Consider the following 14567-nt stretch of genomic DNA (forward strand, 5'->3'; position numbering starts at 1 on the left):
TTTCCCGCCATAACAGAGACTCATCTTCTTCACACAGTTCCATCTCCCTCCCTCTCTCTCTCATTCTCCCTCCCTCTCTCTCTCTCTCTCTCTCTCTCTCTCTCTCTCTCTCTCTCTCTCTTTCTCCCTCCCTCTCTCTCTCTTTCTCTCTGCGCGCGTGTCGATAGTAGATTTCAAATCTCTATTCGATGGCTCCTTCTGGCTGTGTTACCGATTCGATTCATCCGTCAACAGCGCCGGAAGTTGAAGAGAAGGATCTTCGGGTTCTATCTCTTTTTCCTTGCCGTTTCCATAACTCTCTGATTATTATGAACATGTCTCACCGATTTGCCTGTGTCCTACTTAACACTGTTTTATTTTATCTATAATTTCGAATGTCGCTTCACTGTAAATGACCAGTGAAAACTGATTGTTCTCCTTGACAAGTTTATTTTGGATCAAGTGTATGTATCTCATTGATGAGTGGCGTGATCGGTTTTATCTTATTGATTTTGGTTGTAACTGCTCAAGTTGATTATATTTGCTTCTGATTTTATATCTCGCGAGAATGATAACGTCGCTGTGCGTCTTTTGTTTTCGCACTTTCAATTCCTGACTAGGTTTTACTTTAGTATTTGGTTGGTGTTTGGAAATGAAACTTTGTTTTAGTTGGAAATATGTATCAGTAGTTTAATTAATTTCGAATGCATGATGAATATTTGTGAATGCAGTTATAGTCATTGTTAAGTAGTAATTAATTTTGCGTGTCATAACAAGTGAAAATGTGAGTTAGGCCTCTAAAAATGTTGCCGTCATGGATCGGTGTCTTCAATCCATTGTAGCAGTGTTAGTTACTGGGCTTCGTTTTTTCTAATCTAAGTCATGTGATGTATATTGGTTAATATTCATTATAACATGGGGGAAAGCCAGAAAATAACGAAGCGTAATTTGTAGAAGTCAGTTTTAGTCTTAGTTTGATTTTACGTCCGATCTAATACGGGCAGAGTGCTGATTTAGTCTTCTTTTGGGTTCCTTCCAATAGCCATTCTTTGTTCTTCATAAAGCTTCATCCCGGAAAAAAGATAGAACACCAACTGCACAGGCAAAGTTGTGCAAGACAAATGAATTATCTTCATCACCAGAGAGTGTAAAGAAGTTGGGAGGAAGTATGACGGGGGGATGTGATCTCCATTTGTTTCAGCAACTACAAATTGAAGCTTTTGACATTGTTTGGGAAAAGATCGAATCTACCATTAAGGTGCTTTGTTTCTTCTACCAGATCTTGCACCTTACTGCTATTGGTTTTGGTGTATATTGTGGTGTGCGCACTAAATTTATTTTCATTCTTTACCTTTGAGTGATACAGCAAGAAAATTAGTGAAGAGTCTTATATCTACTGCAGGGTGTTTTAAGAGATCTCAATGCCAATGTATTTAATAGTATACAACAATGGGTTCTGGAGTGCTTCAACACTACTAAGTTGCTTGGACAACATACCATTGCTGAAGCAACTCGGTCTTTTCCTGTTCTAAATAATACCACTCATGGGCAGCTGTTCACTGCTTTTATTGTCACCAGTAAGTATGCTCACATAATGTTCTGAAAGGCGAGAGCAATGTTTGTATTTCCAAAAAGTCGTGATATTGAATGATGTATGATTGGCAGGAAACATAGAGTTCGTTGATGATATGTTGACATTTGAAGAGCTTGGCCATTTCTTGAAATCCCATGGATGCCATGTGGCTAAGCTTTCATCCCTAGAGTTTTCATTGAAAAATGGGATTGCTGGTTGCTTGAAAGCTCTGTTGCGAGAGTTTGTTGGATGTGTTATTGATGTGGGTGCTTCTGTCAGTTCTGTACTCGTTTATTTATAATTAGATTGACAGATTCCATTTGTACTATCTCCTTTACCTTTACTTTTTCTTAATTCTGTGTGTGCAGTCAGCTGATATATCAATCTTAGCATCATGGTATAGAGAACATGTAAACTACAATAAACCACTGGTGCTGATCATTAATGATTTGGGGAGATGTTCTGGATCAGTCTTAACTGATTTTATCTTGATGCTGAGGTATGTTTAGGCATCTTTTTGCTAGGATGTTTATATGTATATCTGCAATGTGATTTGATATGTGCATTTTGAATATTTTATTGGGTTATTCTATTCCTTAGGTCAAATGTGACGGAGGCCTTACCATCTATATAGGACAAAAAAATAAATAAAAATTAAAGCCTGTTCCCATTAAGTGGGGTTGGCTACGTGAACTAGATTATGTTATTGGGTTTTGTCTCCGAAACTGTCGAGGTCTCCCTGCTTATATGTTCCTTATATATTTTTGACATTTAGAGATTGTAATTTCTGTTTTATATATTTTAATGTATAATAGGGAGTTTTGCTTAGATGATATGAAACGGCTTTCGTTTTCTGCATCTTTTTCTTCAGTGAATGGATTGTCAAGGTGCCAATTATCTTCATATTTGGAGTTGCAACGATAGTGGATACCCCGAGAAACATTCTGCCATCACATGCTCTTGAGCGTTTGTGTCCCTCTAGTTTTATGCTTGGAACACCTGCCGAGAGAATGGATGCAGTTGTTGAGGCTGTTCTTGTGAAACATTGTACCATGTTTAGTATTGGTCATAAAGTGGCAGTCTTCCTGAGGAACTACTTCATCAACCAGGATGGGACAATAACATCCTTTATTAGAGCTTTGAAGGTTAATAATGAAGTTTAGCTTACCGAGTGTCTGAGTGTTATTTGTATCTTCATTGTATGACATTTACACAGTAAACGGGTATCTGACCTGTATTTTTGCATGTTATGTTTTGGGACTATATATTTCAGGTAGCTTGCCTATTGCATTTCTCAATGGAACCTCTAAGTCTCATACATGGGCGAGCACTGGCTGAAGATCAGAAGGTTTGTCTTGAACTTTTCTAATTTTTGAATTATCTTTCTTGTTGCGGAGTGTGTGATCCATTTAGCATCACTATCTCTTTAACTACTCAACTGATTAATTGTACCGCGCCATGGTAAGAGACTTAATTGCACGGTCAATACATGCAATTTTCTCACAACACTATTTTAACACTATTGATCGGAGGGTTCACTTCCTTTGGCTCCAACCATTTTCAATGAACACATTAAATGATGTATATATATTACAAACTTGACTAAAAAATTTCTTGTCAGTCTTTTTAAATAATTTTTATCATCTTATTCCTTTTTGTTTTATTATTTTAATCGTTGGATTGACAGGAGGGTAAATCTGCAGTATCACCTGAGACACTGCTGAAATACATAGATGAACTTCCATTGTATGCAAGGTACTGCAGTTTGCAATTTTTTTTGATCCAATAAATATTTGCTAGACAATGAGTTCAACTCTTGGTTAACATTAATCTAGGAATCAAATTGCTGATCATCACACCAAAAAGAGCACGGCTGAGGCTTTGTCAGAATTGGTGACAATGCAGAAACTATGGAGTACTGCAGTTCTGGTAATATTTAGCAATTTCTTTTTTACCCTGCGGACTCATCCGTCCACCCTAATTGGTCGAATTCCATTGCTTTTAAAACTCCTTTGAATTGTAATTGATAAATTGATGAAATAAGTAATTTTTACATTATATTGTTGCTGAATATCTTTTATTCATCGTGATGTACCTAAATCTTTTCCAATGAATTTTTTCAGTAATTAGTTGTTCTCAAGGCTAAGTTGGAGTTCATCCTGATTTTTCTTTTTTTTCAGTGCCTATATGAAGCTGGAAAATATAGCAGAGTGCGACTATTGGATTTGTTTTGTGAAGCTCTAAGTCATGATAAGTACCTGTCAACGGGTCCTGATTGTCGTGTGGGAAATGAAAGAAATTGTGGTTTGTCTTCCACAAATGATTCCTGTCAACAATATTCCATCATGCAAAGCGGTGGTTATATTGGCCAGATAGTACGAAATGTGAGGTAACAAGGATATGATCCATGTCTTCGTTTAGAGAAGCTCGTTGATGTAGATTAATATTTTCTCCTGAGCGCATTCTTAAGCAGTATATGAGAAACGATATGTATGGAAGCAATAAAATCTATTTGCTATGTGGAAAGATGACATCTAAAGCATACATCTACACCCTTATATTGGCAACACCAATGAAGTATTCTATTTCTTGAATCTAATAGGACAGAAATACTAAACTATTAAGTTCAAAGAAGAAGAGCAGGATGCCAAATATCGTAACCACTAATTATCAGAAAAGTCATGTTGATAAAAATTTGGATTAAATTGAAATATTCCTTCCTTCTTTATTTGTCTATTCAGTCAAATACATTCAATTTTTGATTGGAAAATGGAATTATGCAGGGATCTCCCCGCAGGGATGCTATATCAGTTAATTGAGAATTGGGAAAAACTTACTGCAGATATTTCAGAGGTATACTTAAACTTGGATATATACATATGTATGCTTGCAGGGAATTTTAATTTTTGAGTTTTCTTTCCTTCTTGTTGAGTCCATGTTTTGGAGTAATTGGATTGGATCCCATTATTGAATGTTGACATATTAGGTGATGAAATTGCTTTTGCTCAAGGTCAGCAAGCGAATTGCATTTATTGACCTTAGCCAGCTGCAATTGAATATATTTCTGAATTGCACTCATTGATCTTAGTCTACTGTAATTGAATATATCTCTGAAGGGTTTTAGTAACTGATAAGATCTAACTTATACGCTTTAAAGGAGTAGTTGGTATAGACAAAATTAGTAGTAACTGATATACCATCTAAAATTATTTTTATAACTTCCCAACGTGTATGCAATTGTAAATCAATGGTTTCTAAGTAGATCAGTGAATTACATCATAATGGAGATAAGTATAATTTGTGGGGTTGGCAAGGCGGACAAGGCTTCGTGCATTATACGATATGATAGATTGCTTTATTTTTCTTCCATATGGTGGTCCACTAAGTTCTCATGATTGTTTCAAAGGTTCCTGTAATTTAGGTATTCTGCATGATAATGTTTCGTCCTTCATAATTTTTCTTTCATGAACAAGCTGAATAACATTCTACGACCTATGTTTTCAACCATACCTACTGGGATAAAGTATTTTTTTTTTTTTTATAATTTTTCTTCCTTAATGAGATAAATAAGTTAGTTGGTTGGTTTATTTGTTGGATATATTTATAGCATTAGCAAGTTAGTGTAGGTGTCTTAAGTGACATATTCTTGTGATTTAGAGACTATTGATTTTACTGCATTTTGTTTGAAAAGACAACTCTATCAATCTGCAACCTGTAACACTTTACCAGTTCGTTATTGCATTTATCGAGATAGATGATGCTCAAATCTTCTATAACTTAGTTCCTGGTCAAAGCAAATAATTACCAAATAATTTCTTGCAGATTCACGAGAAACTGAAAGTGTTGCAATCTTCATTAAGATGTGAAGATGGAAAGAGTCCACGCAAGAGTTCCAAGGACAATCCCAAGTAACATTCTAAGTCTTTTAGGTGCTTTTACTAGTTTTGTTCCACATTCACAATTGAAATCTCACCTTCGTAACTTGACCTTTAATATAATTCTTTATAATGTAATGTAGACTACTTAGTGAAACTTTAATTCTTATTAGAGAAAGAACTAAAAGCACACAAGTCCTTGCATTAAGCTTTTTTCCCTACTCAATCTATTTACAAATTAGAGTAAACATGAAGCCGCCACTCATATTTGACAGTTCGTAATCAAGTATCCACTGGTATTTCAATTACTTTATTGGGCGCCCTTTAGGTCTGGGGGGTTTTCTTGTCTCTGATTGAGATACCATCCCTTGTTCCTAAATTACTATTTTGTAACAAAAAAAAAGAAAAACCATCATTCATATTTTATGGAAAGTGTACAGATTGATATTGAGGTAAAGCTTTTTTCTGTTGGATAACTATTGCATTATTTATATTTCCAGGAGATATGCGTCCAGGATTTCAGTAAACACTGATAAGGATGCGAGAATGCTAAATTCACAAGCTATTGCATTTTTAAACTGTTTAGTTGGGTAAGTTTTTTTTTTTTTTTTTAAATATCGTTAACTGTGTTTTGTTTTCTGTTTATTCTGGGATGGTAGAAGCAGCGTTTTGTATTAAATCTAGTTATTGTCAAACACTAGGCTTGCCTCAACGGTGCAAGAGATATGAAATGGAAGGAATAGGTCGTTTTTGAAAGGTGTCTGCGTTTTAACCTTGAATAACTGGAAAAGAAAAACAGTTCGCTCAATTTGTTGGTTTGCCAACACTACTGCATTTTCCCGCATCCCTTTTCGTTTTAACTTACCAAATTTAATTAAAGCATGACAATAGTTTGATCAATGTCTTAGGTTAGAAAACGGTTGATTTATGCTCGGCTTTCCCATCAATCATGCAATATTCTATCATCCTTAATATTTATATTTCGAAGTTGATATCTTTATAATCACCAAGCCTCTAGGAATGTTATAAATGTTTTCGAGTGTTAAACAGTCAGATGACTTGTATTTTTTGTTTTACATCGACTTGTTGACACAATCTATAGTAAAATATGAAAAGCTTATTGCTTTTTCTGCATTGAAATAAAACAGGAAAAAAGTTAAGCACTTCACCTGTCATTTCGTAATTGCTGATGTTTAAGTAAAGTTATTGGTTATTCTTTTCTTGGAACAGGAATTTTTTGAAGCCCATTGAAGGCATGCCTTTCCACGAAATTTTATGTTTCAAGAATGTTGAGAAGCTTCAATTGGTAAGACATCCAAAGATTATCTTTTCCATTGGATGGATTACTTTACTCACAGAAGTACGGTTGGGATTTAATTTGCAGCCTCGTATTACCTATAGACACTGCCAGCTCATGCACACCTTTGCCTAACTGAGGAAATGACATTAATTTGTATCAGGACTTCTAATTCATTAGATCCGATTTATGCTTACAAGTTAAAACTAAGATTAGGGAGGGCATTAATTTTTTTGTTCATAAATGCAGCTTAATTTTGTTGTTAACCTGGATGAAATGAACTTATGTGAGGGTAACCCATTTGGTCCAGGTTATATTACCATCCCTATTTCCATTCCCATGAGTTACCATTTGTTGAGGTTCCTTAGCTTGAGTTAAACGCTGACACATTTTTCTTTGGCATGGTTAATGCATCACGAATGAAATGAAATTGCAGCATGTCTTGTATCGCATTTTGAAAATGAGCATGTTGGGTACGGATGTTTATTTGTATGAACTTCAATTAACAAGATACCATTCCTGTATACATTCTTTATATGAGATTTCTATAATGCGCCTAGGTTGCATAAAGTTTAAGGCACTAGATTTAAATTTCTTTACAATTTTCTTCGTTCTTCTGCAGTTTTAGTTAACTCTTGCTCTTTATAGGTTTTGATTGGAGATCCAAGAAGAAGAATTCAGGTTGATCTGTTGGAGTTCCATAAGATTTTAAGGTGTAGCTGCTGTAGCAAGAATGGCAATGCCCTATTGCCATCCAGGCATGATTCCTCAATTATGTGAGTATCGAATAGAATGCTTGTATACAGGATCCCAGTTCTTGCAACTTCTCGATGTGTTCCTTGCCAGATGCTATATCCATCTTTTTAATAGGTTATCTCTTTAATGTGTTCTTCCTCTTTAACCAGTTGCATACATCTATCCTCTCCAAAACCCCACTTACTGAGAGTCTGTCGAACTTTTTTCTATACCCAAAACGGAAGTATTTCTTCATCTTAAATGCCAAAAGATTGTTACTTTCCTTTCTTGGGAGGGTGGGAGTACAAAGATTCCCTAGGTCAATCAATGTTATTCCTTCTTAGTTCTTACTCAAACTTTTGCTTAGAACTTCGTGGCTGACATTTAATTTAAATGTCCCTCCTTGTACGTATACTTAAATCTTGAATATAAATAGCAAGCTTCCACCCAATTTAGGCTTTTTGGTATAACTAAAAAGTTTGAAATCTTAAATATCAAAGTACACTGATTTTGATATTTTAAAATATATTAAAAGCATTTTTAATTTATCAAAATCAATATATTTTGAAGGTACTCGAGCTACAGCACCACAAACACAAGTTTCTACTTGTTGGTTTGATTTGATATTAATATTTTATAGTATTTTACAGGTATTCTCTGGCTCAAGAGCATGGAGATCTTATCAATCTCCATGACTGGTTTCAGTCTTTTAGATCAATTGTTCTTCAAAATAAAAATAAACGGAAGCAAAGTGCAAAGCAATCCCCACAACCAAAGAAGAGAAAAGCTATAAATGGATCTGCAGACCAAAACGAAGCGTCAATTCAGTATCCTTTTATTTTTTGCATTTAACATAGTATCTTTGATAGCAGGAGCTGTATTGCTTCAATTGCATTGCTAGATGTCCCAGATTAGTTAGCAGTTCTAAAGTTATTATGTCACCTGCATCTTTTTTTATTTGCATAGCATTTTAACATTAGAAGAGATAATGCCAGCATTTTCAAAACTATATAACATGGGGTCATTTGAAACAGAAAACAAGCTAACACGTTCAAAGTAAAATTACACTGTCATCTAATCACAACCTACTACATATAATATACAGTATAGCTATTAAACTTTTTTAATTGATTAAACATTTTAACATAGGGTGTTGTGTATTTTGATCCTTAAAATTTTTAATTGTCCAGTGTAATTATTTCTAAAGCATTTTTAATTGTCCAGTGTAATTAGTACGATTAAGCATTTTCATATTAATTTACATAACGTTTGATGAAAAGTTAGACTAACGGACTAAAGTGGGCACTTCAAAGTTAAGGAATCATATCCCGTTTTGAGGGTACGACCCAGGTTGAGGGTAAATTTGGACTTTTACCTTCCATTTATGGTATTGCAATCTCACATCTTTTGTTGCTTATATCTGCCCTTTCTCATTTAAACTGCTCCTGAAATGTTAGTTTCAATGAAGAGTCATAATGTAAAATCTTGAGGGGAAGTACATTTACCAGTAACTGATTTCTGCCATGAAATTGCTTTAGACAAATGTAAGACTTAAAAACCCCTAGTTTTGGAAGTTCTTTAAATGAGTTTGAATTGTAGGCTACTTCAGTACTTTATGACAAGTTAGATTCGAGTCATGATCTTTTAAATGATTTAGGTTTTTAGCCAACTCTGATGTGAATATTATTTGTACATTTCTCATTTTCATCTCCCTAGCTTTAGCAATTGCAATGCATTTTATTGATCTGGGTCACAATCCTTAATTTTCGTTTGCAATAGAGCACGCTTTTGTAAGGCAGTTACAGAGCTGCAGATCACAGGACTGGTTAGAATGCCCAGCAAGAGACGCCCAAATTTTGCGCAAAGAATAGCATTTGGACTTTGAATACATGCAACATTCACTCCTTTACTTTTGATCTTGTGATTTCCTAATTTTGTTATTAAAATGTAATATAATTTTATTTTCTTATATATAACCCAATTATTCATTCTCTGTTAAGATGATTAGTTAGAATAATAATGAATTCGTCGAACACGAATAATGTCTATTCGTCTAAATAAAATTCACTACGTATATTTATTTAAAAAATATTTATGAATATTTTAAAATATACCTATAAATATTTTAAAATATATATTTTTATAAATTTTAATTAAAATTAAAAAAACATATAAAATATAATATAAATTAAATATAAATTTAATTTTAATTAAATTTAATAAAATATAAATTAAAATATTTGCGATCTGTTAATAATAAATATTTATTAATATCAATTATCAGATTATATCCGTAATACACCTTATCTAAAATAAAAAGTTACATAAATAATCGTTAACTGGAAAAATGAACTATAAATGTTATTTGGAAAAATCTTCGCATATCTATCTTTTTCCTCCAATAAATGTTCGAGTCTGAGTAACTCGTATGTGATTTTCCCATTCATATAACTAATGAAAATTATGGTAAAATATACAATGAAAAAAAATTGATCTACTTTAATTTGGTATTTTGTCTTCAATTCTTTAATTCCTGGATACTCGATTAAAAAAAATTAAATGTGATTTATATCAATAATAGTAATATCTGAACTCTATTTGGTATTGAGGATCATCGAAAATACTATTTCTACGGAAAAATATTTTCAATCGAGATACTGGAAGCTAACATTAGTGTTTTGTCTCGTTCTTGAATCGATTAGAAATTGAAATGGAATAATGAATCAAATTTAGTTAATGTCGAGAATAATATTCTACAGTCAGTAATTCAAGATCTTTCCTTTCAGCGACACTACTAAAAACAATGAATCTAGCAAAAGTATTAGTATTAAATCATTAATGGACTGCATTATTACCAATTTGTCTATATGTTCATGAATCATTAAATCTTTTAAATAATTGTGGCGTAAAAAAGTTAGGCTATGCACAACGCATTTTTACATAATCAAAGCATGACACATACAAACTTATAGTTTTGTTTTATTACGATGACCAAGGGGGCTAAAGACAACTAGAAATTGCGGAAAAAGAAAAACAGATGGAAGATTACCTTGCAGGCCCATTTTCGATCATGGTCATGGCTGGGAACAAGGGTTTATAAACTACATTTCTCTATGATAAATACGAAGGATCACTGATGTCATTTTCATAAATGAGATGTCAGAAGCCAATACAATTCAGAAACTAAAATCAATAATTATCCCATTTAGCAGAAACTATAGCATGATCTAGAAACATATGAGAATGATACTCATAATGTGATATCTAATTCCAATTTTAAAAAATTGAAAAATGTAATTACGTGGCAATGTGAAAGTTATTTAAGATCATATAATTTCTCTATGTCTACGGAAGAAGCTAATTTCTCTCGATTGGATTGCGAAATATCTTAAATAATAAAGGCTGGGTTTGAACACGACATCAAATCACATAAAAAACCTTCACATATTTAAGTAAAAATAATAACAGAAACCACACGATGATAAAGAAAATTAGAAAATACATAAATAATTATATTTGCTAATTGTAGAATAACAAAAACTAGTGTACGAAAATCTCAAATGTAAATGAATATATCGTGATTCCAGAATAAGTCTACACATCAATTTCTTCTAATATATATAACTATCAGACAGCAAGGCCTGGGATTTGGTTGTCATTCCATTGTAACCTAAGAACAGTCTAAGGGGCTATAAGTGTTTTTTAGTCAAGCTTCCGTCTATCATTAATTAATACTTCTTCAAACCAAGATATAAGACTAAGAGCCTACACCTGCATGTCATCATCGGAAATAACACGAAAATGGTTCTTTCTTATGATGGTTGTCAGTCAACAAAATTTGAAACTACGAGTATTATTTTATACAGATTCACAGAAGTTAACAAGATAAAGAGAATAACAAATATCCCATATAAAAACAGTGCAGAAGAGTGCTTATTTCATTTGGCAAAAAACAAGTCCAACCTGGATTACTCTGCCATCAATTGATCTTAGGACGCGAGTAAAACTTTGGGTCCCTGAGAAACCTTGAAACCAACCCTGCCTTGTCGGTAGAAAGATCTGTGTTCTCTAGAATTTGCTCTTTTGACGCCTTTGCAATTGCTTGGACAGAACCAATAGCTTGACTGAGCTGAATTGAATGATCAGAATAAGAAAACAAATCAAGCTATATCTGCTTGGCTACCATGGTTTCGGACGTGACTAATGCGGTCACTATCCTTATAACGAATGCACAACATCATACATGTGTTTGTTTGTCTATTTAGCAACTTAAGGTGAAGAAACGAAAAATAGGAAAGCTAAACTTAAGAGTAGTTGCCACATGATAGAGGAATTCACCGCATTTGCATCGTGATTGTCAATGCCTGGGATGGATGTAACCACCTTAAGGTAAAAGTCCATTCTTTGCACCAACTGCTTCCTCTTCAAAACCCATAAGAACATTCTTACATCAATGTTTTTTTAATTTCTGGAGGGACTCCAAGCACAATCATAGTGTATGAATGCAGAATCAACCACTGACCTCATCTTTCAATTTCTCTCCAATTCTTTCTTGCTTGTATACTGCAATCAGTTGGAAAATAAGAAACATAAATTTGAAAAACACATTACAGTTTGAAGATTCCGGTACCTCCAGAAGAATGAGCTATTTTTACCATCTTTTCAAACCCCATCTCCAAGTCCTGAACTGGCACAAATGTAGGCTTGCCAATCACCATACCAAATCTGCACACAGATGCATAACCATGATCCTTGTTTTCCATTATTGAAGTCATACATTGCAAACCATATCAATCAAAACTCAAGCAATAAAACTCACGTGAAATATGACTGAATAAATGAATTGATTTGCTCTTTTGCTGGGAGTGCGAGAACCACGTAAAACCTTGCAAATTGCATCTTCAGCTTCTTAACTCTGCATGAGAAAATTAGAATCAGGCATAAAACTCGTAACTCTTAGTCCAGTAGAACCACCCAAAGGTAGGCGTTGACTCCAAAACATCAATCAAGTACCTGTTGAAGATTGAAGCAACATTGTAGCAGTCCCAGTTTGTCACAAAAATGAAGGCTACAGATAAACCCCCACAGTTGAATATAAAGTCCTACAAGGATAGTCATCATGTTTCAGAGTTTAAATGGTGTTTGAAAGGAACGAGACAAGAACAGGGATAAAAACACAAAACTGGCATTACCGGGGCAATCGGGACAAAGTTTAGGCGAAAAGAATTTGCAGAGAGGAAAGTGGAGATAAAATTGATGAACGATGGATGTTGATCCTCTTTCCAATCATTTCTCATTAAACAGATTCCAGCTGTTCCTACAACAGTGCATAATAATGACCTCGTTCTAAGCTGAACAAGTTAAGAACAAAATGCATTTCTGGTAATTAAAAATTTAAATATGTAACAAAGCTCGCCGTCAAGCTGTCATCATTGAGTACGCGGTTAAAACAGCATACAAAAAAGTCAATACATTAAGAGTTACAAGCATTATTGCAGAATTTCCATAATAAATGGTGGTTTTAGTTGAAGAACCAGAGTCCGTACGCTATCAGATATTCGGATCGATTTAATGAGATCTCTTTATAACAATTTTCCTAAAATATACTCTAGCCACTTCCTCCTCCTATCAAATTGCTTGAAAGCACGAATATAAAATCCAAAGAAAGAAACTCGAAATCTAAAAGGAAATAGAAACAATAGATCATTCTCCCTCGGAAATGAAATTCCCTAATGACTCTTAAAATATCCTTCTACTCATGGAGGACATAAGTATTTTTCAACTTATTGCTCCTTTCCTTCTTCCCTAAATAAAAACAGATCTCAAAGGAAAAATAGAGATGCAATAGCATAAACCTCTGCGTCAAATTAGTATAGAAGAGTCACAGTATTACAGTTTCAGACAGCATGAGATCAATTCCGTGTTATCGGATAATGCGATTTACAATCTTAACAAACAGAATTGCGGCAGTAATAAAATAACGATTAACGAATCTGTTTCGGGAAGTAAGAAACATTGGTACCGGAGAACGTGGCATGCGAAGGTGTTGAAGTTGTTGAGTCCATAACTATGAATGGAGAAGAACCGCTTTAGTCTGTTTTCCAAATCTCTCTACGAATTCAAATAGAGAACAAGAGAGAGGAGAAGAGAATCATACCGGCGGCAGACGGAGGTTTCTGCCAAGGCGGCGGCTGACGGTAATGGCCACGAAAATCAGAGGAAACGGAAGCGAACAAGAAAGTAATACAAGAAACGAGTTGAATGGCAGTTGCGGCAGCACGAAGAGTGAGTGTTTCCCGCCAACAAATATCAACAAATATATATATATATAAAATCTCTACATTTGAAAAATATTAATTTACAGTTTCGTTTTTATTAATTAATTTTTAAATTATAAAACTAGATGGTTTCGATTTTTATTTCACAGTTCTTACTTATGTATTTTTAATAAATTTTTACTTATGTTAAATGGTATTAGAAGTAGCGCAGTATTAGGAGTTTTCAAGTCCATTTAAATCCAAAATTTTGGTCTTATATGGAAGTAAGGGGTGTCTGCCTGCACCCCATGGTTTTCTTTCCGCAGCCCCAAGTTTTCCCATCATTCCAACTTTGCCCCCTTATTATTATATATTAAATAATTAAATAAATGAACTGTGTTGTGTTCCTTTTTCTCTTTTCCCGAAACCCTTCTTCTGAAATTATGGATACAATTTTGTACTATTTGTAGTTGGTTATAATTTTTCTCTATTGGAAATGGAGGGTTATTCATTAGGTTTCGTGCACTTAGATAAAGTAAACCAAAGTTTTGAGATATTTTACAACAAATGAGATATTTTCTATACGTGGATGCAAAGTATTGTCATTTAGTTTGGTTTTGTTGTTGTTATTATGAGACCTAATAAAGTTAATAATCAATCTGAAAGGAAGACACAAGATCTAAGCAAAACCCTAAACATTAATTTATTTAGCATTTTATCATGAGAAACCAATTTTAACTCCCCTTGGTTCAATACAAAAGATTTACATATCAAACCATGTAAATTATAAACACATCATCAAAACAAAAAAATAAACTTGTGTGACGATACTGATCATAATCTAAAAATAT

The 14567-nt window shown here is 33.8% G+C and overlaps 2 protein-coding genes across 6 annotated transcripts; one reads left to right on the forward strand and one right to left on the reverse strand.

The window, feature by feature from the left end:
- The first annotated feature begins 58 nt into the window (after nucleotides 1–58).
- ORC3 (origin recognition complex subunit 3) lies at nucleotides 59–9447 on the forward strand. The gene is made up of 17 exons (XM_047300007.2): nucleotides 59–263; nucleotides 1022–1237; nucleotides 1382–1556; nucleotides 1645–1814; nucleotides 1921–2051; nucleotides 2424–2697; nucleotides 2826–2900; nucleotides 3240–3307; nucleotides 3388–3481; nucleotides 3733–3941; nucleotides 4336–4405; nucleotides 5375–5460; nucleotides 5928–6017; nucleotides 6658–6733; nucleotides 7373–7500; nucleotides 8110–8286; nucleotides 9239–9447. Exons 1-17 carry the CDS (start codon nucleotides 189–191, stop codon nucleotides 9342–9344), a joined length of 2220 nt encoding a protein of 739 aa, XP_047155963.1. The 5' UTR covers nucleotides 59–188; the 3' UTR covers nucleotides 9345–9447.
- Nucleotides 9448–11051: 1604 nt separating this feature from the next.
- On the reverse strand, nucleotides 11052–14461 carry LOC124827026 (DNA ligase-like protein). 5 transcript variants are annotated; one of them, XM_088109785.1, is made up of 9 exons: nucleotides 13617–14461; nucleotides 13482–13526; nucleotides 12652–12770; nucleotides 12473–12561; nucleotides 12279–12374; nucleotides 12090–12184; nucleotides 11982–12022; nucleotides 11798–11881; nucleotides 11052–11588 (listed from the first exon to the last, which is right to left on the reverse strand). In XM_088109785.1, exons 2-9 carry the CDS (start codon nucleotides 13522–13524, stop codon nucleotides 11439–11441), a joined length of 717 nt encoding a protein of 238 aa, XP_087965911.1. In that variant the 5' UTR covers nucleotides 13525–13526; nucleotides 13617–14461; the 3' UTR covers nucleotides 11052–11438. The 5 variants fall into 5 exon arrangements, with proteins under 5 accessions (XP_087965911.1, XP_087965914.1, XP_087965912.1 ...); XM_088109788.1 differs by having other exon boundaries at nucleotides 11052–11583; nucleotides 11798–11872; nucleotides 12652–12776; XM_088109786.1 differs by having other exon boundaries at nucleotides 11798–11872; nucleotides 12652–12776.
- Between the last annotated feature and the right edge of the window lie 106 nt (nucleotides 14462–14567).

Source organism: Vigna umbellata, chromosome 3 (assembly GCF_029865625.1).
Source record: "Vigna umbellata cultivar VRB3 chromosome 3, Vumbellata_1.0, whole genome shotgun sequence".
In the NCBI taxonomy this organism is placed as follows: Eukaryota; Viridiplantae; Streptophyta; class Magnoliopsida; order Fabales; family Fabaceae; genus Vigna; species Vigna umbellata.

What these genes read in the sequence shown, in the direction of transcription:
- ORC3 (XM_047300007.2), top strand. Translation starts at nt 189, where the DNA reads ATGGCTCCTTCTGGCTGTGTTACCGATTCGATTCATCCGTCAACAGCG. An exon ending in TTGTTGGATGTGTTATTGAT is followed by an intron (nt 1,815 to 1,920) that starts GTGGGTGCTTCT and finishes CTGTGTGTGCAG; the next exon opens with TCAGCTGATATATCAATCTT. An exon ending in CACTGGCTGAAGATCAGAAG is followed by an intron (nt 2,901 to 3,239) that starts GTTTGTCTTGAA and finishes TTGGATTGACAG; the next exon opens with GAGGGTAAATCTGCAGTATC.
- LOC124827026 (XM_047299997.2), bottom strand. Translation starts at nt 13,524, where the DNA reads ATGGACTCAACAACTTCAACACCTTCGCATGCCACGTTCTCCG. An exon ending in GTTGCTTCAATCTTCAACAG is followed by an intron (nt 12,375 to 12,472) that starts GTACTTGATTGA and finishes TTTCTCATGCAG; the next exon opens with AGTTAAGAAGCTGAAGATGC. An exon ending in TTTATTCAGTCATATTTCAC is followed by an intron (nt 12,185 to 12,278) that starts GTGAGTTTTATT and finishes ATCTGTGTGCAG; the next exon opens with ATTTGGTATGGTGATTGGCA.